Below are 23,938 nucleotides of genomic sequence, written 5' to 3' on the forward strand. Positions count from 1 at the left end.
ACTTGGGGTAAAGCTGGAGAAAATGTGCTCGGTTCAGGTGGGAGTTAAGGGGTTAATATTGCCTGCAGTTCACAAACTATCCACCAGGGGGTTGCTGCAGCGCCCTCAGCACCCTGGGTTCCCACGGCCTTGCATTGGCTCACCAATTTTACCTCGTTTTTCCTGCTTTGCCAGTTTGTCAGTTCTATAAAATGTTGTTTAAATAGAAATCAAAGCGTAATATAGCCCCTTGAAATAGGTTAGACTTTTTAAATCAGCTTTAATATTGAAAAAACATTGACTATAAAAACTCTTTGATGCTTACATGCCCACAATGAAGTACATCAGTAAAACATGTACTGCCCGTGTACGTGCAGTGTAGCCAGGCCCGGATTGAAGCATACCCAACTTCACTTCTGCGTTTGCGCTCGAGTGATAGAATTCTCCTAAATACATTCAGTTTTGCTTGTTTTTAGTTTGATTTTTTAAACTTTTGTGGCACTTTATATAAAACTCATATCTCTCTTGGCATTTTTTTTTTTTCCAGCGACTCCTGATTTCCTGAAGTAATGAGTGTTTAGGATGAGGCGCAGCACCACCACAGTGAAAAATACAAAAATAAAAACGATGCTTTATTTAAGTGAAATGGGGTATGATTCACGGGTTTACAAAAAAAAAAAAAACACGGAGGTCTGGCTAAGTGTAAACCTTTTTTTTTGTTTGTTTCCCTCTCTCCCGAATTTAAAAAAAAAAGAAAAAGTAAAAAGGTTAAAACAGTGGAGTCCGAGGAGAGCCGTGAGGGAGGGAGGGAAGGAGTGGGGGGGGGGGGGGGGGGGGTGTCGTAAGTACCGCCCCTTTAAGAGGCGATCTTTTCGATCTCGTCCAGGTCGTCCGTGTTCAGCCTCTCGATCTTCTTGTCTGTGGAGAGAAGAGGACACTGACGTCAGACAGTTTCATGATTTTAGGGTAAATGCTGCACCAAGATCAGAAGTGTTTGAAATGATTTGCACTTCTGAAATTGTAAGACTATATTGTGCACAATCTTTTTTTTTTAAAGGAATAGGCCACCGTTTTTACATACTAAAATATGTTCTTACCTCACTTTAGTCGTGTTAATATATCCCCGTCTGGTCTTTGTCCGTGCGCTCTGCCAGGCAAACGGAGCACATACGCAGCCTCTCCCACATGTCATATAGCTCCAAAAAAGCTCACGATAGAAGCTACCAAGCTCTTCCACGTGTTCCCTATTTAAATAAAGTTACGTGAAGTGTTTTCATGCAAAGTATATTTACACAGAAATGTAGCATGTCGATTTTATAAGCAAATAAAAAGGGGAACTATATTGTGAGGCTTCTAAAGACTTCCCCCGCTCACTTCCGTCAATAACCTTTAGGAGTTACTGCGCGGACGTTTTGCTCCTCGTATCATTACGCCTCACAATATAGTCCCCCTTTTTATTTGCTTATAAAATTGACACGTTACATTTCTGTGTAAATATACTTCGCATGAAAACACTTCACGTAACTTTATTTAAATAGGGAACACGTGGAAGAGCTTGGTAGCTTCTATCGTGAGCTTTTTTGGAGCTATGTGACATGTGGGAGAGGCTGCGTATGTGCTCCGTTTGCCTGGCAGAGCGCACGGACAAAGACCAGACGGGGATATATTAACACGTCTAAAGTGAGGTAAGAACATATCTTAGTATATAAAAACGGTGGCCTATTCTTTTAAGGCGAGGCACTAAAGGTAAATAGGGGAATTTGAAACGTTTGCTGTAGATTACTGATATAAATAGTAGTTTTCTGTCATTTTATGTTATCATCCGTTACTTCCAATTTATAATTAGGGAAGCACCAATCTGATACTGATATCGGATAAAAAAGCCAACACTGAAAAAACTATGATCAAATTGCAAATGTAGAATGAAAACCATCTGGACAAAACGTCCCTGAAGTTTTGCAACGTCTGCACCTGCTCCCTGTGTATATTTCTCCCGTCTTTAGCCGTGGAATCACAGTGGTCCCTCGCAGTCACGCAGTTCACCTTTCGAGGCCTCGCTGTTCGCAGATTTATTTTAAGAACAATTTTGCAGGTTTTTTCCAGCGTATGAACGCCATTGTGCTCTGCGTCCGGATTGGACAGTCGTAAAGTGAGCCTCCTCTCGTGCAGAGAGGATCTTTGTCCCGTCAACACATCAGCTCACACTGCGCCGCAGACAGAGTCATGAGTGGGTCCGACTCCGGGTTCCCTTTATCAGCACTTTTCTGTGAAAATAAACACCGCCAGCATGTGGCGCTCACCTCAGCTAAACACTCGCCTTTTGAAGCCTGAAACTGCGACGATGAAACTTTGTTCAAACTGTGAGACGATCGTAGCTACAACCAAACGCACAGTGGAGACGAGAGCAGCTCACCTTTTACCAACCACATGTGTAATGTGACATCTAAAAATCACAGTGACACCAGGCATGAGGGAGAACCTGTGTGAACAAGTGACAGGAGTGGATAAAGTGTGTGGTGAGGGGCTTTACAGCTTTAAAGGGACTATACGGAGTTTAAAAAGGTTAAAACTAAGTATTTTCCTCCCCCTACATGTTCCAGCCTTGTCCTAATGTGTAGAATGAGCTCAGACCTGTTCACCACAACTTAATTCCGGTCTGAATTGCCGTCAAGCGCGAGCTTAATATTGCTGGGTTGCAGGTGACATCACAGCATTCTAAAAAAAATATTTTGTTTTTGAGGAAATGTTTGGTCTTGTCCAGAGAGATCATGGACCCATATATTTTGTTTTTAGCTACGACTTGTGAAAGTGTAATGCTGTTAATAGGAAAAACTGGCTCCTGCCCCCTCTGGGTCCGATGACGTCATCACATTCTAGAACCTGCAGACCCAGCAATAGAACTGCAGTTACGCATAAGACCTGAGGTGGCAGTAGTGAGCATAAAATGACTAACTTGCATCTAGTCTCTTTAAAACATATGTAATAGCTAGTACTTCACGGATTTCTCCTATTGCTGGGTTGCAGGTGACATCACAGCGTTCTAAAGGCCTATACTATTATATAGAGGAAAAATTATTATGTTTTTGAGGAAATTTTTGGTCTTGTACAGAGAGATCTTGGACCCAGTGACTGATATTAAAGATCATTTTTTAAATTCATATATTTTCTTTTTAGCTATGACTTGTGAAAGTGTAATGTTATTAATAGGAAAAACTGGCCCTTGCCCCCCGCTGGGTCCGATGACATCATCACATTCTAGAACCTGCAACCCAGCAATTGCGGGTTATTTTTAGAACGTAACCCCCGCGATAAAGGAGGGACCACTGTACAGCGTCGTCTTGGTCGCTTTCTGCAGAACATGTGGATACAAAATTTATCAATTAGGGTCCGACCGATATATTGGCCGATATTAGGATATTTTCAATATCGGCTATCGGCCGATAAAAAGGCCGATATCTCCGGGACCAAAAGTGATGGAGACTTCCCGTTCAACAGCAGAGAAACATCGTGGTGAAAATTGGTTCTTACACCTATTTTACATATTTTATAAACTTTTGCGTATAATTTCGGAACCATAAGAAAAGACTTACCTTTGTTTGTGAATCTACTGATTTTAGTCTTTCAAACAGGTTCCTTCTGAAGTAACTACTAAAAATGAATATGCAGCGCCCCCTGCTGTCACATTTAGAAGCTTCATACACAGCATTATAGACAGTTCTAAACAAGGCCGTGGGAACCCAGGGTGCTGAGGGCGCTGCAGCACCCCCTGGTGGATAGTTTGTGAACTGCAGGCAATATTAACCCCTTAACTCCCACCTGAACCGAGCACATTTTCTCAAGCTTTACCCCAGTCCTAAAGCTTCTGGAAAAATGGTTCTGAAAATAGCAACAAAACTGAGACGAAAACAAGGATGAAAATGTGAAAAAAGTGAGAAAACATGGACGAAAAAGTGACAAAAAATTGACAAAAAAATTACAAAAATTGACAAAAAAGTGAGAAAAATTTGACGAAAAATTGAGAAGAAATGGACTAAAAAGTGATACAAATTTGACAAAAAAATGCGAATAATTTGACGAAAAAGTGACAAAAAATGACAAAAATTTGACAAAAAAGTGACAAAAAATGGAGAAAAAATTACAAAAAATTGACATAAAAGTGATAAGAATTTGACAAAAAAATGCAAATAATTTGACGAAAAAGTGACAAAAATTTGACAAAAATGAGACCGCCCAACAAAAAAAGTGAGTAAAAAAAATCTGATGTGAGGAAAAAGATCCATTTAGTTTTGTAGGTCTTTCAAATGAGGCGTTACACTGGCCTACAGGATTTGGGTAAAGCTGAACTGGAGAAAATGCTCTCGGTTCAGGAGGGAGTTAAGAGGTTAATAAATAGGTAAAAGTATTTTGGGGGTATATTTTGTCCCTCAGCACCCCCTAACTAAAACATCTTCCCACGGCTCTGGTTCTAAAATGTGGCCAAAAATATCAATGGTGCACACCGGCATCGGCCAATCAAAATCCCCCATAATTGTTTAGTAGTTTTAAAAAAGGACAATGTGCAGTTACATTAAAAAGATTCTGCACCACTTCATACCAGTATCGGACCCTGAAAATCCATATCGGGCACCTGCCACATCTGGCCTGAACAAACGGACTCACTGAAGTGCTCCTGGATGCGGTTGAGGATGTTCATGCTCATTTTGCTGTCCACCATGTTGATGGCCAGGCCGCGTTTGCCGAAGCGCCCCGTGCGTCCGATCCGGTGCAGGTACGTCTCGTTGTCCGGGTTGCCGTCCTTGTCCACCGGGAGGTCGAAGTTGATCACCACGGAAACCTGCTCCACGTCGATACCTGCAAGAGTGTCAGAGGGAACTATGGCTCAATCCGAAACCATCAAATTGTAGCCTCTAAGCACTAACACTAGCAACTAACTCCTTAACCTTTCATGGGGTCGGCTGTTAGATCTATGCAGTTAGGGAACTAGACCTTCAGCAGCATTTGAACAATCCGTCCGTCCTTAAACAGGGGAAGGGGAAGTGACATCACCAACAGCTGTTTTTCTTCTTCTTTAAAGTTATTGGTGGAGTGCAGGCCAAACAAAAGTGCATGTCGCCCCCTAGTGTCCAGTGTCCAAACAAAGACATTTAAGGAGAAAATAAATCCAAATGATCCAAACATTTCCCTTTAGTGTTATTTTATTTCAGCAGCTGTTTCATAAAGCTACATTATGCAAATGATCCATGTGGCTTAAGTTTCTACTAAATGAAAACAAAAGCATTTAATCTGTTTCCTGAGTTTCCTCTTTAACACTGACATGTGACTGAGCTGTGGGGACGACAACATGGATTTATCACTTTTATAAAGTTTGGCTTGTGCAGAATCTTTTTTTAATTATTATTATTTTTATTATTAAATGTGCTCCTGTCAATCAACAGTGGTTGCGCATGAATCACTCGAGGGTGGGGGCGAGGGGGGTGGGTTTTTTTGGCGCAGTGGCTTATGGGATGGCACATAGCTCCTAATCACCGGTTAGTTAGCATCAGAGGTCCCTATGCTAAAGTGGCTATGATAGTTAGCATCAAGGCTCCTTTTCCTAACTACTTCCTAACTGACTTACCAATTCGGAGGCAACTTGCCATGGCGGACGCTGACGCACATCCGGTTTGGCGTAAGAGCTCTTAGCAATCTGCCCGTTTCGGAACCAGCCTATGACTTCCTGAACTCTCTGGAATGTTTAGAGGGGGTTGGATATTTGTGGACTTTAACTTTTCACTTTGGATAATCCGATTTATGCGGACGGGCAAAGCGCAAACCACATCATTTATAGATTTCAGAGAGAGATGGGGTGTTAAGGCTAAGCTATAATAATATTAAATGCTTCTTTTATCCTGTATTACCGAACATAATATATAATAAATAAAATACAGATATAATAATACCAATAGACTGTACCGAATCGGCCAGGGTCGGGTCATCCTTAGTGAAGTTAGTGCTCACCTCTGGCGCAGACGTTCGTGGTCACCAGCACCTTCTCCTTCCCCTCCCTGAACCTATCGATGACCGCTGCTCTCTGCTCCACCTGCATTTCCCCGCTCAGCAGCGCCACCTGGTGTCCCTCCCTGGACAGCTCCCCGGCCAGCCACCCCGCAGTCTTCCTCGTCTGAGAGAAAGCAAAGGTTTCAATTTACTTTGAAAACACTGTGGACAGAGCTTGTGAAGTTATTTTGGAGCACAAAAGCAATAGAGTCAAAAAGTTAAAAAACAAGTTGCTAAAAAACAAGTATAAGCCAACGATGACTGAAGCAAGCAGTCAACAGTCTGAAAATGATGGCTTACAATCACAAGTACAAGTTGATAAAATGTGTGCTGTTTTACAACTGTAAAGCTTTGCTCAATCACATCATCATGGGTTTTTTATAATAGTTAACTAGTTATTAACTAATAGTTCATTTCATCTTGTCTTAACACATGAGGCTAGAATTTGATTTAAAAATATATATATATTCTTCTGAGAAAACCTTCAAAAAGGTCTGGAGTCTGCAGAAGTTACTAAAGTCAGGATGTTGTTGCAAGAGAGTAAATAAAGCCTAACTTTGACAGAACGAGACCTAAATTTTTGTAATGTATGTTCATTGGTCATGGGCCATATCCTATAGGGCAGAGTTTTTCAACCTTTTTTGAGCCAAGGCACATTTTTTTCATTGAAAAAATCATGAGGCACACCACCAGCAGAAAATGTTCTCATCAAAGTGTCTTGACTAGGAACACCGTATAGCCTCGCTAGCCACAATGCCTCAATGCATCACTAAATCTTTTGTCTCAAAGAAATTAACTACCTGATATGGAAGAGTATAATATGGTTACTCTGCCGATCACTAGACAGCATAGACACTCGAAAACGGTACATTATTTGTGGATAATAATGCATTTGTTTAAAAAAAAAAAAACAACCCAAGGCACACCAGACAATATCTCACGGCACACTAGTGTGCCACGCCACAATGGTTGAAAAACACTGCTATTGGGCACGGTTATACCACTGTCATTTTATGGATTTTTGCAATACTGTAAACACAATACAATGTGCATGCAGACTACAGCTGATTTTCACAGGAGACAGGACAGAGATAGCAGCTAATGCTACACTCCGCTACAGTGAGGCTTGTTTTGACGGGGAGCGAGGGCTTAGGACATTAGGCCAAGGGAAACTTTGAAAAAGCCGTTTTAGTTCAAGAAGGCATTTTCTATCACATTAACTTGGATGTGTTATTACCAAACACACACACTTTAAACGGTCTGTCTGCTCAATGTTCCTGATCCATGAGAGTAAAGACAGGACATATTGTGTTAAGATTGGAACCTCGTGCTTAGACCAAATGGTTGTGACCACTGACCTGTGGGGTTCCCCAGAGACCGATCCTGGGACCCCTCTTATTTAATCTATTTCATCAGGTCATCTGATACGCAGATGTAATGTGTCAAACCACAATTATGCAGATAATACTCAAATCTATGTTTCACTGATGGCAGGGGAATATAGATGTACTGTTCTAGAGTAATGGTCAGTAAGCTCACAATCTATTGGGAGATTCAAGTCAACACATGTTGCTGTTGACAAATGTGGCGGTTTGAACTCACGTGGCAGAAGATCATGGCCTGTGCGATGGTGATGGCTCCGTAGATGTTGCAGAGCGCCTCGAACTTCTCCTCTTTGGAGTTACACAGGACGTAGTACTGTTTGATGGTGTCCAGCGTCTCCTCCTCCCTCTTCAGCTTTATGATGTTGGGGTCCGGGACGATCCGCTGGGCGAAGTTCCACACCGTCTCCTCGAACGTGGCCGAGAACAGCAGCATCTGGCAGTTTTTAGGCAACATCCTGCAGGTTCAAGGCTCAGAGTTATACAGTGGCGAGCTGATCAACAATACATTTACAAAATAGCATCAAAGGATCTCCCTTGTATTCAGTAAAACACCACATTAAGGGAACACCAATAAAATAACCACAAAATCAGCATTGGAACAGCCCCGTTTGCTGGAGGCCTGGTCTCATGGAGAAAAGGTTTAACGTTGTGAATGTAATCCCCGGTGTACCTCTGTATCCGGATGCTCTGGTCTTGGTGCCCCTGTGTAGCGATCATCACGTCGGCCTCGTCCAGGACAAACACGCGGATTTTCTTTGGTTCGATGAACTTGAACTTGGCGCACCAGTCCAACATGGTGCCCGGTGTCCCGATCACGATCTGCTCCTGCAGCTTCACACCCCGCGGCACTGAGGAGACAGCCGGCAACGCACTACGTTAGGACTTAGACATATATGTGACGCCAGAACCTTCAAGTACATATGATAAGTTTTAATGCTGTTGCAAATATGACTTGAGATGGATAACATCTTGTCGTAGGCAAAAAATATCATTCTATGAGGTAAAGTTTCATAGCCGTTTGACTAATTTCCCATTGACTTTACATGGTTGGCATGGCAACATTTTAAACATTTTTGCCTTTATCTGTGTCACTTCCTGTCAGCGTCCAATAAGGAAGTTAAACTAGAAAGATCACAAAAAACGTCAAACTATAGATTTTTTTTGTGTGAAATCTTATATTGGGTTTAATGGCAAAAGAAATAATACAAGTTTCAATTTATAGTCATGTTTCATTAAAAAGCATAATTCATAACAATGTATATGTCTGTGTTCCACCACAGTGGTTCTAAAACTGTGGTGCGCGAACCACTCATGGATCTTGGACTTCTTCAGATCAGTGTTATTTTCATCGACTAAAATATTTAGTCATAATTTTAGTCAAAGTGATTAGAAAGTGAAAGACTAAAACTACGACTAAAATGTCCAGATATTTTAGTCGACTAAAATTAGACAATTCAAATAAAAATGAAAAGGAGCGACTAAAATTAACTAAACTTCTATTGAGCGTCTGAAAGAGCCTCAGATCATGTAAATTCTCTGCCAAAAGATCAGCTCTGAGCTTTGTTCATGTGGAGCAGCTCCATGAAGCAGAGGAACAAGATTAAAAATTATTATAGTGAGTATTATAAATGCAAAGTCGACTAAATGTGTCTTAAATTTAGTGGACTACATTTACATGCAATTTTAGTCAACCAAAACTAGACTAAAATTGAAGATATTATTATTATTATTTATTTTTTTGAAGATATTTTCTCGACTATAATTAAATTACAATTTAATCAAAAGACTAAGACTAAAACTAATTAAAATATGTTGTCAAAATTAACACTGCTTCAGATATATTGCAAAATTTTTCAGTGAGATATCAATATCAAAACTTCTGATGATGCTGTGCTTATCAATGAACAGCGTCATGCACAGCGATGAAGCAGCAGCTCTCCACTGTATAGATTAACTTATTGGTTCATTTATTCATTTTGGAAAAGGACTGTGGTTAGACGTAAATGAAGTGACATCACTGACTCCAGACGATCAATTGGCCCTTATTGATTTAGGAAACATTAACATTGAATATGAACATTAGTTTATACGAGCTGACAGAGAAGACAAAAACTAGATGGAAGTTTTTAAAATATAGATGCAGACGGCATCTCTTGAATCGCCCATATATGGTCATTGGTCATGTTTGAAAACAGTTAAGGGGGAAAACAATTGAAAAATCGAAAACAAATGCTGAATTACTGATATAGTTTTCTACTAAAGAAAGACATGGAGAAGAGAAAGTGTTTAAACAGCCAAAAATACATAAATAATGGAGAATGCTAACATGATGCGTTATGTTAGCATAATGCTACATGCTACATGCTTTTTCGCTCCTACTGAACAATCTACTGTGAATAAACATCCATATGGACCCGATTCAGACTTGACTTTATTTGTGTGTGATAAATAAGTTTATATTTTACCAGAAAATGGCTAAAAAGAGTGAAAAATTGTGTTTCCCAAAAGATTCTATTTTCTCTCTCGGTGAAGCCATATCCCCTACTATGACGCGATGCCATCTGTATAGATACAGACGGCATCTCGTCATAGAAAGGGGCGTTCCACTCTTTTAGCCATTTTCTGGTGGAATATCAACTTATTTATCACATGTAAATAAAGTCAAGTGTAAATCAGGCCCATATGGATATTTTCTCACAGCAGATTGTTCAGTAGAAGTGAAAAAACGGCAGTTGTAGCAAGCGCTAGCTAACCGTTAGCATTAGCCCGATGCTAACATGAAGCATCAAGTTATCAATCTCTGTTATTCATGTATTTATGGGCTGTTGAACCACTTTGCTCCTCTCAAAGTCTTTGTGTCTTTATTTAGAAGAAACTATGTTCATATTTCAGCATTTGTTACAGTAGCTTTTGAATAATTAGAGAAAATTTCCATTTTTTCAAAATTGTTTTCCCCCTTAGCTGTTTTCTGCGATTCCAGAGATGCCGTCTGTATCTATAGTCTCTTTAGAATGTAATTCAGTAATGTCATGTGAATGAAGCCTATCGACAATATGATGCATATTAAAGGCTTTTGTATTTTCTTTTTTTTTTCTGGGCTGCAAATCCAGGTTCACTAGATCCTATTATCCTCCTTACACTTGTTCCCTCTGATGGCGTAGACCAGTTTGACCTCTGGGTAGTCTTTCCCCATCTGCTCGATGACCTTCCCCGTCTGCAGAGCCAGTTCGTACGTGGGCGACACACACAAGCACTGGAGGGAGGAACAAAGCAAAGGATTTCACCGACGTTTCCCCCGGCTTCTCCCCGTCAGCTCTTACGCTAAAGGCAAAGTAAACACCGACCTGTGGCCATTTGTTGTTGGGGTCAACGTGACTGAGCATCGCCAGAACGAAGGCGGCCGTTTTCCCCGTCCCCGACTGCGACTGAGCGATGAGATTCTGTGGACTGACGGGAGAAAGGAATAAAAGAGTTATTGTTTAAATAATAAAACGATACAATGTGAGAATGTTTTTCGTGCCACATCTCCCAGCCCTAGTTCGAGAACAGCAACACTCACGGTTCTGCGAGCATCATGGGTAACGCCGTCTCTTGGATTTTGGATGGTCGGTTGAAACCCATGCCGTAAACTCCTTGAAGTAGTTGTGGTTTTCTGCAACGAATGTACAGAATTGTGAGAAATGATGTTGCTTTGAACACAAACTACAGTCCGCCGAGCCCTGCCCCTCTGGTTCTTCTTACTTCTTTCTCCCTCCCAAGTCCTTAATGTGTACGTTTTAATGTTTGCTTCACCTGTATCTGCTCGTTTGCTATTCACGCGGTGTCCTACTGCAGTCTGGGGAGTGGCCGCTCGATGCCCCTGTGATGACCATAGACCGTGAAATAGCGCTGACTGCAGAGGGCATGGCATCCCCCCCCCCATTGCATTTAGCGAGCCTGGCCAGTCAGAATACACGCTTTCGGAGGTTCACGAAGAGGTGAACGAGCATTTTGTTTTTGCCACCGCAGAACGACACAAGGAGTCATTCAGATTTTAAATGGAAGAGAATTAAACACCAATGCGCAATAGGGCTGTGCAATTAATTGAAATTCAATTACGATTACAACAGTAAACGATTACAAAATTAGCATAATCGCAAAAAAACGATTATAATTTTTTCTTTTTCAATTTTATTTAATTTTTTCAATATTTTTTTTCACATTTTTTTTCCAAATTTTTTTATTTGGGGATTTTTGTCACTTTTTCCATGGATTTTTGTGTTTTTTCTGCTGGATTTTTGTAATTTTTTTGCTGGATTTTTGGCTTTTTTCTGCTGGATTTTTGTAATTTTTTTGTCACTTTTTTTGCTGGATTTTTGTAATTTTTTTGCTGGATTTTTGTCTTTTTTCTGCTGGATTTTTGTAATTTTTTTTGATGGATTTTTGTCACTATTTTTGCTGGATTTTTGTCACTTTTTTGATGGATTTTTGTCTTTTTTCTGCTGGATTTTTGTCTTTTTTGCTGGATTTTTGTCACTATTTTTGCTGGATTTTTGTCACTTTTTTTGATAGATTTTTGTCTTTTTTCTGCTGGATTTTTGTCTTTTTTCTGCTGGATTTTTGTCTTTTTTTGCTGGATTTTTGCCACTTTTTTGCTGGATTTTTGCCACTTTTTTGATGGATTTTTGTCTTTTTTTGATGGATTTTTGTCACTATTTTTGCCGGATTTTTGGCTTTTTTCTGCTGGATTTTTGTAAATTTTTTGTCACTATTTTTGCTGGATTTTTGTCACTTTTTTGATGGATTTTTGTCATTTTTCTGCTGGATTTTTGTCTTTTTTTGATGGATTTTTGTCATTTTTTTAATGGATTTTTGCCACTTTTTTGATGGATTTTTGTCACTTTTTTGATGGATTTTTGTCACTTTTTTGATGGATTTTTTTAAAGGCAACAAATAATCGTTTGAATAATCGTGATTTCAATTATGACAAAAATAATCGTGATTATTATTTTTTCAATAATCGAGCAGCCCTAATGCGCAATGACTTTTTTCAATCAATGTGCGTTTGGAACGGGACGAAAAAGCTTTAGACGAACGACTAACAAGAAGAAAAGGCAAGCGTTTCGGTGGATGTTTGTAGCCAGCTCCATTATACAGATAGAGTGGAAATTAAAATTAATATTGCCATGGAAAAAATATAGGATAAAGGTGCATTATGGAACTTCTCAAGTGAAGAATAAACCCTTTTAATTAGTGTGCTTTTGACTTTTCAGTGACCCAGCGGCTGTATTCTTGTTAGCATGGTGGCTTTACTTTCCATCACATAAGCCTCTTTCACTGCTGATCGACCATCTCACCAGAAAACCAACAAAACATTTGATCTTGGAGTGTTGTACAATTAAAGACGCCAAGCTAACCACTCATTAATACATCGGGTCACAAAAAAGGCAAAAATGTTCCAGAATGCACCTTTGGGACAAACACATGGAGGTAAGAATGACACGCCTGCGTTCGATAATGACTTAAAGGTTTCATTGGAAAGCCCATTAGAACCAGGAACGCCCACAGAGCCTGCACCCACTTGTTTGGGGCTTCTGAAAGAAAGGGGCTAAAATGAGTCCATTGCTAAAAAGTGATGACTGACCGACCCCCTTCATTGCCCGAGTGACCAGTGGAAGACCACTTACTGTGCAGGTATATCAGGGAGTAGATAGCGTATTGTAATGTCCATGCATACATTTTCTTCCACTTTATCTGTGACACTCAATTCACTTTAAATACTGGCAGTAAGAGTTTTTATCTGCAGACACTACAACCTCCAATAATCACGGGATACATTTGTGTTGTCGTCATTTAGTCTTTAGCGTTAATGCTGACACAGTCAGGCAAAGATCAATTATGAGGAAGACAATAGTTTGATTGTGTTTTTAAAACAGTCCTTTGCTGCGGGGTCTCGAGTGACTCGAGCCACTGTGAGAGGTGACTGTGAATTGGTATTTAAGCGGACTGCCTTTTCACAGAACGTCCTGTCATATCAGGGAGTGAGCTTCTGGAATAGTATTCCACTGTCAGTGAGGGAAAGCACAAGTCTCCCTACATTCAGGAGTCATTTAAAAGTGTGGCTGAGGGGCACACAAACATTTGATCATGTTTAGTTAATCATGATAGTGCATTATAAAAAAAAGAGATACAATTATCAGTGTAATACGCGTTGTGCAATAAGAGTCCGATAACATGGGTTGGGCAATAGGGGTCAGTGTAATGCGGGTCAGTGTAATAAAGAATGGTGCAATATGGGTCAGTGCAATATCAGGTCTGTCAGGGCATGTGCATTATTGAGGTTTGTGCAATACAGTCGATGCATTTACTATTTTCTATATTCTCCTCTGTTGTCCACTCTTGCTATTGTTATTTGTTTTAACATGATGTGATCACTGTTCTCATTCCTGTCTCTCTGTACATAGTCTGTATATCGTGTCTCTGTATGTTTTTACTAACTCGTGTGTAACATCAACCTGCCAGGGATTCTGCAGATGGAAATTAGCCTAAGGCTATAATCTGGCATATTAACATTTGCTAAAATGTTCATTAATATGTATTTCCCCTCCTTTTCAAATAAATAAATAAAAAAATAAAAATAAAAATAAAAATTTGCGCATCATTCAAAACACACCAAGAAATGCATTTGATGATGCCGTTTAATGACGTCTCTGGGAGGCTACAATGATTTTATATTTCTTTAACCCAGCCGTTTTACTTCCATGTTACTGTTTGGATAAAAAGCATGGGTTTAAAGTAGGGATGCACCGACACCAATTTTTCTAAAACCGATACAAGTACTTTGATTTAAGTACTTGCCGATACCGAACACCGATACGAGAATAAGGCATTTTCTTCAACAGACATTTTGACGTAAATAGATGGTGTATAGACTGACTTTTTCACAGCAGATACATTTCCTTGACTAAAATAGTCTACACTTTTAAGAGAAGTTGTATCAGAATTGAACAGCTGCCATTTTTTTTTCATTCAATATTATTTTTTATTTTTATTGCACTGCCCATCATACAGCTCATGTCCAAAAGCTCCTCAATGCCTGTGCTTTATTCATGTATGTATTTTTATTTAACAATAGTATTGAGATGGTTACTTATTACTTATTACTTTTGCTGCAGCTCATTTTCGCTCAATATGGACACAGTGTATGTCTTTAATTTGGATTTTCTGGGGATTTTTAATGACTGGCTTAGCTTTTCAGATGAATAAGCCCTTGGACATAAAACAACGTAAGAATCGGCAAAACTGTTAGCCGCAAGTTAGTTAGCTACAGCGAGCTAGTTAGCAACATTAGCCTGTATGTTGTAAACACTTGACACTCCACGCTGCAGCACTAACAACATTTAGCTCTGGTTAAATCCAGGACAGACTCTGATTTAGGAAGTGTAGTCTATAATAAAGTCAGCTCTATGTGGAATATTGTATTTCCGCTAAAGAATTCTCCAGTTTGTTGTGCTTTTCTTTCCTCAGCGGTGAGGCGCGTCCCGTAGTAACTTGTTTACCTTAATAAATCCTTTCCGAAGTCCCTCTGGGGGTAATACAAGTGTTAATGTTATGATTGGAGGGGGGGTCTTTCATCTCCCCCTGGTGTCTCTGGCCAGAAAACCATGCTTGCAACTTGACTGCCACCGGGTCAGAGTCACCAATACACACTAATGGAAATACGAAGAAGAAGCTAGCAGGCTAACGGGCAAAGCTAACTGCAGGCTAGCGCCACTTGAACAGTATTTACAGCCAAGTTTGAGTGAAAAAAAAAAGATCTCCATTGTGTAATTGGATGTACAATATCCCTCGGTCCCTTTGTCTTTTCTGTCAGCGTAGTATTTACTCTCACGGACGATTAATGAGTGAAAACGCAACATGCTACGACACCTGCAGTGGCGCAAAATATCTTTCCGTGCGCCATCTTTCTGCGTAAATGTGGAGACCTGCAGTTTCTAGGCAAGTGTTGTGGCCTGCAAGTACTTTCTCTTTCCTTTTTTACATTTTCTACAGTCAATTTGTAAAACAGTTGGTGACGTAACGAATGTTCACTCACAGTCGCAGCTCCTCAAACGACTTGACTGAATAAAGCGGCGAATTTGGATCTTTTTGAAGGACTTCTACTTGATTTGTGTTGTTGACCAAACTGCTCCGGATTAACTTGTTCAGGTACGAATTTCCCGCTTTGTCCTCTGGGGAAAGAAATGAAAAATAAAGTCAGGGAAGTAGATTTTGAGCTTGAATGTTATCAATTTAATGGTGCACTATGAATCCACCGTTTTAGGAGGAAAATCCTCCCAAAACATCTCATCCCAAACTGCACATTGCAATGAAAGACTAGAGCTTTCTCTCACCGTTGTCGTCTTCCTCTGTTTTGTTATTCGTTTCCCCTTCCACTTTTGGAGCTGCCCCTAATTTGGATGAAAAATGAAAACAAGTCTTATAACATGCTGTAAACACACAATGGAGTAAAAAAAAATGATGCACAAGCCTACCATTTTCCTCTGGTGTGTCTTTGATTTGTAGACTTTTGATCTAGGAAAGACACAAAATGTGGGATCAGTACACGGAGCGTTTACCGCATGTACCATCTGGGTGTTCATTAAATTGACTTGGCAGTTCATAGTCGAGTTCTCCCTCCAAAGGTCCTAAATGTGTTTGAAAAGGGGGGACTATATTGTAAGGCGTAATAATACCAGGAGTAATTTGGCATCCGCACAGTAAAGTGAAGATTACTGCGCGGATTTCGAACTACTCCTGGTATTATTACGCCTTACAATATAGTTCCCCCTTTTATCCGCTTAGAAAATCCACATTGTTTAATTTTGTGTAATTATACTTTGTAGTGGAACACTTCACGTAACCATATTTAAATAGGGAAAACGTGGGAGAGCTTGGTAGCTTCTATCTTGACCTGTTTTGGAGCTATAGAGGAGAGGGGGAGAGGCTAAATGCTAACGCCGTCTGCGCTGTGTTTACGTGACTGAAGGCACGGGTGAAGATCAGACAGGTCCTAAAGAACTCGTCAAAGCTAAGGTAAGAACATATCTCAGTATGGAAAAACTGTGGCCTATTCCTTTAAAGCAGTACTAAGTAACTCTTCCCCCTAGAGGCCATAAGTGCAACTGCAGGTGTAGTAGCAAGTTACGATTTTTTAACTTATTGTCTTGGAGAGTAGACAGGAAAGGCGAAGGGAGAGAGGGTTACTGTGCATCCAATTATACAATGGAAATATTTTTTTTCACTCAAACCTGGCTGTAAATACTGTTTAAAGTGACATTAGCCCGCAGTTAGCTTTGCCCGTTAGCATGTTAGCTTCTTCTTCGTGATTCCATTAGTGTGTATTGCTTTCTCCGGACCGGTGGCAGTCAAGTTGCAAACATGGTTTTCTGGTCAGAGACACCAGGGGGAGATGAAAGACCCTCCAATCATCCAATAAACACTTGTATTACCCCCACAGGGACTACGGAAAGGATTTATTAAGGTAAACACGTTACTTAGTACTGCTTTAAAGGGGCTAGATGCAAGTTGGCTATTTTATACTCACTACTGCCACCTCAGGTCATACGTGTAACTGCAGCTTCTATATTAAGCTCGTGCATGACGGCAATTCGGGCCTGAATTAACACCTTTTGCAGCGCAGGAATTTAGAAATCCTTAATTGTACATTTTTTAAACTCCGTATAGTCCCTTTAAACTGTAGGGTTGACATCATAAAAATCTGTCGACAAGCATTTCTCATTATCGACCCGCCGTTGCGTTTTCTTGCCTCTGAAACGGCGACGGGAACTTCCGGGGGCTGGTGTTTACCTGCCTTCTGGCAACCCCGAGGGGGAAGATGACGCGCAAGGGAGGGAATGCAGATCAAAACACTGGTAAACCCGCAGAGAGGAGCAGAAGCGGCGTTTACAGAGAACATTAGAACCACCGCGGTCCCGCACAAGCACCCGGGACCCGCCGCGTCTTAAGCTCCTATTAGCCACAGTAGCCACAGCTGCCCTAGGGTAGACTGACGGAAGCAAGGCTAGCAGTCTGTGCCATTGGCCCCCCTGACCTCCAACAAACCACTCACTACATTCGCCAGGCAAAACAAACAGTCTCCCATCCAAGCACCGACCAGGCCCTTCCTGCTTCGCTCTAGTTTCGATTGTATTTACAGCGGAGAAGTGCAAAGGCTTAAATGTGCACCAGGCAGGACAAAGGAGCACGAGAGACAAACCTCGATAGAGTAAAGTTGATCCGATTTGCCTCGTCATAGTCGTAAACCAAACATCCTGTCCTGTAGTGCGCATTGACTATAAATGGGTCTTTTGTTTTGTTTAAAAAAAGAGGAATGAAAGCGAAAACAGTTCAGCCCGAGGTCGTTGCCCTCGCGCCACACCCGCACCTGTTTCAGGCGTTCAGGCAGCGGCTGTTTAGGTCCACCAGTCTGTGTCTATTGTGTCAAATGCACTTTAACCTCTTAACCCCCGCCTTAACTGAGTGCATTTTCTCCAGTTCAGTTTTAGCCAAATCTAAAAGCTTCTTAACTGGATTTAACAGCATACAGGTCAGTGTAGCACCTCATTTGAAAGACCTACAAAACTCATCTAAACTGATCTTTTTCCTTGCGTTGCTGCCACTTTGACCATTTTTATTAGGGCTGTGCAAGTAATCGAAATTTAATTACGATTACAACAGTAAACGATTACAAAATTAGCATAATGGCAAAAAATCAAACTTTTTTTTTTTTTTGCAAAGCAGACTTGCGTTATTTCAGGGCGCTGGGATTATTTTCCCTTCGCTTTTCACCTTCCACGGCTCGTGCTTTTGTCTGACATAAAAACAAACGGCGCTGTGTGATGATGTCATCAGGCGGCGCTGCTCAGTTTGCTTGCGCAGGTGTGAGGGCCGGCCAGCAGGGGGCAGGTGTGAGGGCCGGCCAGCAGGGGGCAGGTGTGAAACAGGGACCTCTCTTTAATCAAGGCGTACTTGAAATCATTTGTACTTTTATGACTGTCCAGAAAACATAAAATATCATCATATTGTTTTGATTAATAAATAAATAAAATAAAGATAGACTTTTTTTTAAAGGCAACAAATAATCGTTTGAATAATCGTGATTTCAATTATGACAAAAATAATCGTGATTATTATTTTTTCAATAATCGAGCAGCTCCAATTTTTATCACATTTTTTGCCCCATTTTCAGGGCTGCAACTAACCATTATTTGCTAATCGATTAATCAACCGATTATTTTCACGATTAATCGATTAATCGCTTGGCTGTGAAAGGTGCATGGAAATGGTATTTTTTACATTTTTTTATCACATAGAGCTAAAGTGACGCCACTTGAGGACATGTTGATGGTGTAAACTTGGAGTAAACTTAAAGTAAACGTTTGTGGGAGGCTATTTGTGCTAATTCTGCTTTCTGATTGGATGAGACAAAGACAGATATTTATGAAATTTACAATGTACAAAACACTGCAGACCCTAACTTTAAAAACAAAGTAGGTTTTCATCCAAAATACATAATTTTCATGTCTTTTTTGCTCTACTTTAGTCTGTGTTTACTAGAAAACGATTAATCGATTACTGAAATAGTTGACAACTATTTTAGTAATGGATTAGTTGTCGATTAATCGATTAGTTGTTTCAGCCCTAGAATGGTGTATAACAATTGTATTTTTTCAATGTTTCTCATCACATAAAGCTAAAGTGGTGCCGCTTGAGGACGTGTTGATGGAGTAAACTTAAAGTGAATTGTATTGATGTCAACACCATAGTCCAAAATGTTACGCAGTGTCCCTTTAAGGACAACCATGTATACGGCACTACTAAAAAAAAAAAAAAAGGAATCAGGACTAACCTTTTGTTGTACGTTCGTGTTGCTTTAAGGGGAGACACTACAGGCAAAACTAAATTTTTTCAGTTTTCAGGTTTTGGGCCAAATTGGTCTCTGAACATATAAGCTTTCACTGGGAAACCAAAAATATGCCTAATCTTCACAAAAACATGTTTAAATATTGCGCTGATTCAATGTTCCCCCATAGACTTATATGGGAGAACACAATTTCAAGGGCCTTTTTCTCAAAACACATTTTTCTGTCATTGTGGCGACACTATGTCCACGTCAGTCGGACCTAAAGACTTCACATTTTCCAGCCTTGGACTGAGCAATATTTGGAAGATTTTTTCAGAAGGATTTTTTATTATTTAATCCCTAAGCCCCATTTATTGAGTTTTGAATGTCAAAAAATAAGGCGAAAATTTAATTTTTACAAATTTTTCCACTAAAAAACAGCTTATTTTAAAACTAAACAAGAAATACTAACTCCCCTCTGAAAAAGTCTTGGCAACTCATTTATCAATAAAATGAAACCATAAATTTGAATGTAGCTCTGTCCATTATCCAGGTCTTGTCGCCGAAAAGATGGGAAATTTGGGGCATTTTTAGGCATAAAACACCTTGTTCTTATATGAAAAGATAAAATGACAGAAAACTTGCCATGTATTTTTTTCTCACATTTATGCCAGTGACCGACAGCAACAGTTTCAAATTGATATCTGTAAATATACATTTTTTTCCTATTCACCTGCAGTGTCTCGCCTTAATTAGTTAAAAGCATCGATGGTTATGATAAAAAAAAAATTGGAATATGCCACAAAAACCGGAACAAATGTGTTTGCTAGTTGTTGCTATTGTAAACAAAACCGGCTTGGTTCTTCCTCAAATGCCAGAGGCGAGAGAGAGTAAAAGAGAAAGCAGTGTTTTGCTCTGCGACATGAGTTAATGTCAAGCCCTGATTATGTGATTATGTTTGTAGCTCTGCATCATTGGAGCTACGAGCTAAAGCTAGTCACTCACGGAACACGCACCTGAATCACGACCCACACCGGACAGGCGGCCGCTTTCGATTCAACAAAACAAAACAGACACGCGTGTGAAGGCGATCGGGACTACAGTAGCCCGCGAGTGACAGTACTAGACTGTCGGGATGCAGCCGTAAAACCACACCGCTGCTCGTGAGGAGAAAGGCGTGAACATTTTGAACAGAACATCTTTTGGACGTGAGCTCGTGTTGCGTAAGTTACCGAATCTGAGGCCGCGGCTTCCTGTAAGTCCACGGCCTGCGCCCAGGAGTCGGTGGCCATCTTCACACGGAGGAGCTGGAATCACCGGGATAAATAAAAGAATAAACCAGGGCCAGAGAGCGAGGCGTAAATACACACAGCAGCAACTAGTGTCCACAATGGCGTGTGCCGAATCCGACTGTGTCACAAGTGCAGCGACTTCAGCGGTCCGGCCGGAACACAAAGGTTTAACAACAAACGTTCCGAGGTCCTACGGTCAAACCAGTCCGTTGTTATTCTTTTTTTTTTCAAATGGAGAATAATAATATGTTGTTGAAATAATAAATAAATAAATACATAAAAAAATAAAAAAAAATAAAAAAATAAAATAAATAAATATCAAATATCAAATGGAGAATAATAATATGTTGTTGAAATAATAAATAAAAAAATAAAAAAATAAAAAAATAAAAAATAAATAAATACATACATACATAAATAAATAGGCTACACAAATAAATACATACATACATACATACATACATAAATACATACATACATACATACCACACACACACACACACACACACACACACACACACACACACATACATACATACATGTTCTTTATGTATATATGTATGTGTGTGTGTGTGTGTGTGTGTGTGTGTGTGTGTGTGTGTGTGTGTGTGTGTGTGTGTGTGTTTGTGTATGTATATATATATAAGTGTGTGTGTGTGTGTGTGTGTGTGTGTGTGTGTACTTGTACTGCTATCTTAGTGAGGACACTCATATTACCCAGACTCTAACCCTGAACCCTATGCCCCTAACCCTAACCTTAATCCTAACCATCTTGACCCTCAAACAGTCCTTGAAAGAAGTGAGGACCCCACATTCCTGGAACATGAATGTCGAGGAAAATACTTCATTCTGACATTTTCAACCTATGTATAGTCCCTTTAAAATGTCCTTGCTTTTAAAACAAGAGCACTGATTTACTGACAGTCGAGGCGGCTTTCACTTATTTCAACGCTATGATAATTCTTCACTTTACTTACTGTTTATCCAGCTGGTCACAGGCAAAGGAGACCGCGCTCAAACCACTAAGATCCGTGTATAATCAGGCTTTAAAGGCACTTGACAAAAACACAGTTCGTTATCATCATTGCAATATCCTGAGTAAGTACAAACTGCTCAGTTTTGACAATCTAATGCTATACAATAATCTAAGATCTATATTCAAAATCACCAATAATACAGCTCCACCACCACTGAAGAACTTTGTCAGACTTTGTCCTGAGCAAAATACTAGAGCCATTCGGTCCAAATAAATACTGTGTAATTCCAAAAAGATCCTTGGCCTTTGCACAATGTGCCTTCTCATTTCGCTTCATTAAACAGTGGAATGAGCTTCCAGACAGTCAGATTATATTAAGTAATCTTATTACTATTAAGATCTATTATCTTAATAGTTTTACTGAAATTTGAAAACGTACATTTTAGATCATCAATCGTGTCAGCATTGATGAATGTATTGTCAATTGTAGAGATTGTTTCGTTTTTTTGTGTACACATTTTGAAAAAGCATATAATGTATTTTATATAGTGATTTTATTGTAGATTAGATTTATAGATTATAATTGTTATGCTTTGTGTTCACACCTGTCCAGGGACTGCAGATGGAACATAGCCGCTTAGCTAAATCTGGTACAAATCATCTCCTCTTTTATCTCCAATTTTCTCTGTCAGTAACATGATCCAGGGATTTCTAAGATCACGTGTTTATGGATTTTTCTGCTTTATCCGGGGCCGGGTCGCGGAGGCAGCGTTTTCAGCAGAGATGCCCAGACTTCCAAATCCACGCACACCTCCTCCAGAACAGGGGCGACACCAGGCCAGCTCGGAGACATAGTGCCACCAGCGTGTCCTGGGCTTTCCACAAGGTGGCCTTCCCGACATGCCTGGAACACCTCCCACAGGAGGCGACAAGGAGGCATCCGGAACAGATGCCCTAGCCACCTCAGCTATGTTGCAAGGCGTAATAATACCAGGAGTAGTTCGAAATCCGCGCAGCAATCTTCACTTTACTGTGCGGATGCCAAATTACTCCTGGTATTATTACGCCTTACAATATAGTTCCCCCTTTTATCCGCTTAGAAAATCCACATTGTTTAATTTTGTGTAATTATACTTTGTAGTGGAACACTTCACGTAACCATATTTAAGTAGGGAAAACGTGGAAGAGCTTGGTAGCTTCTATCTTGACCTGTTTTGGAGCTATAGAGGAGAGAGGGAGAGGCTAAATGCTAACGCCGTCTGCGCTGTGTTTACGTGACTGAAGGCACGGGTGAAGACCAGACAGGTCCTAAAGAACTCGTCAAAGCTAAGGTAAGAACATATCTCAGTATGTAAAACCGGTGGCCTATTCCTTAAAAAAGCCGGCCTGTGACTGTTGGTCAAGACAGAGGGAGAGAGAGTAACAGCTTCCAGTGGTGACACTGGTGATCAGTGTGTGGGATCAACCGTGATTCCGAAGGCTTTGTGAGTGAGACTGTGGAGAACGTGTCCTGAATAGAGGGGAGAGGGGCACCAATGATCTTCTCCGTTGCTCTCACTCTGCGCTGGAGGCTCTTTCCACACAGTGATGCAGCTGGAGGCTCTCTATGGTCCGTCTGCAGAAAACGGGGCCGAGACTCTGGCTCTTCTCAGTTTGTGGAGAACGTAGAGACACTGATGTATCTTTCTTTTTCCTCCAGTGATGTAGGGTTTGTGGACCCTCTCCACCACAGCTCCTTTGTTTGTCAGAGGAACATGGTGGATGTGCGCTATTCAAAAGTTCACAACAATCTCCACAATCTTAAGCCAATGCTCCCTCTCTGACTCTCATAACAACTGCACCCAGCTCTGTCCATCCATCTCCTTCCACTTCATCCGGGGGCGCAGAGGCAGCAGTCCAAGCAGAGACAGGGCACGAGCACGATCACCCAGCACCGAGAGCAAGGCGCCCCTCAGTTTGAGAACCCTCTGCTGTGTAGCGCACAGAGTGAGCGTGCTGAAACGCATCCAAAGCCTCAAAGCTGCAAGTTTGTGTGTCTCGTCCAATCAGGAGCTCGGGAGGCGGTATCCATGGTAACAGGAGTAAAGTATGGTCTTTGGGTCCCGGAGGATTTGGGACACGCTCAGATCAGGATTCTGCCACAACCGGAGCAATCAGAAAACATTTGAATGGCACTGTGAGGTTTTGAGACGGAAGTGAAAACTAAATCTGAAACTGTTGAGGCTTTGAAGGCCCGTTACCCGGCAGTACTCCCACCACATCTTCAAATAAAGTGCACCAGAGACATCAGATTTTATCCCTGCTCATTCACCTGCAGTGAAGAGTTAAAGGCCCTGGACCTGAGTTCTTTTTCTTCACAAACAATGAAAGAGAGAGAGTCAATGAAGTTAAAACTCATTCCTAACTT

The 23,938-nt window shown here is 40.6% G+C and overlaps 1 protein-coding gene across 1 annotated transcript; it reads right to left on the reverse strand.

Annotated features, from left to right (window-relative positions):
* Positions 1-203: 203 nt before the first annotated feature.
* Positions 204-20,701, reverse strand: ddx19b (DEAD-box helicase 19b). The gene is made up of 12 exons (XM_079582197.1): positions 20,496-20,701; positions 15,914-15,953; positions 15,773-15,829; positions 15,475-15,610; positions 10,960-11,052; positions 10,745-10,847; positions 10,539-10,653; positions 8,071-8,248; positions 7,618-7,855; positions 5,977-6,139; positions 4,639-4,830; positions 204-897 (listed from the first exon to the last, which is right to left on the reverse strand). Exons 1-12 carry the CDS (start codon positions 20,553-20,555, stop codon positions 836-838), a joined length of 1,437 nt encoding a protein of 478 aa, XP_079438323.1. The 5' UTR covers positions 20,556-20,701; the 3' UTR covers positions 204-835.
* Positions 20,702-23,938: the final 3,237 nt, after the last annotated feature.

The sequence above is a fragment of the Gobius niger genome (genome assembly GCF_951799975.1).
Source record: "Gobius niger genome assembly, chromosome: 24".
Classification (NCBI taxonomy): domain Eukaryota; kingdom Metazoa; phylum Chordata; class Actinopteri; order Gobiiformes; family Gobiidae; genus Gobius; species Gobius niger.

What these genes read in the sequence shown, in the direction of transcription:
- ddx19b (XM_079582197.1), bottom strand. Translation starts at nt 20,555, where the DNA reads ATGGCCACCGACTCCTGGGCGCAGGCCGTGGACTTACAGGAAGCCGCG. An exon ending in AAGCCGCGGCCTCAGATTCG is followed by an intron (nt 15,954 to 20,495) that starts GTAACTTACGCA and finishes TGTCTTTCCTAG; the next exon opens with ATCAAAAGTCTACAAATCAA. An exon ending in CCCATGATGCTCGCAGAACC is followed by an intron (nt 10,848 to 10,959) that starts GTGAGTGTTGCT and finishes TTCTCCCGTCAG; the next exon opens with TCCACAGAATCTCATCGCTC.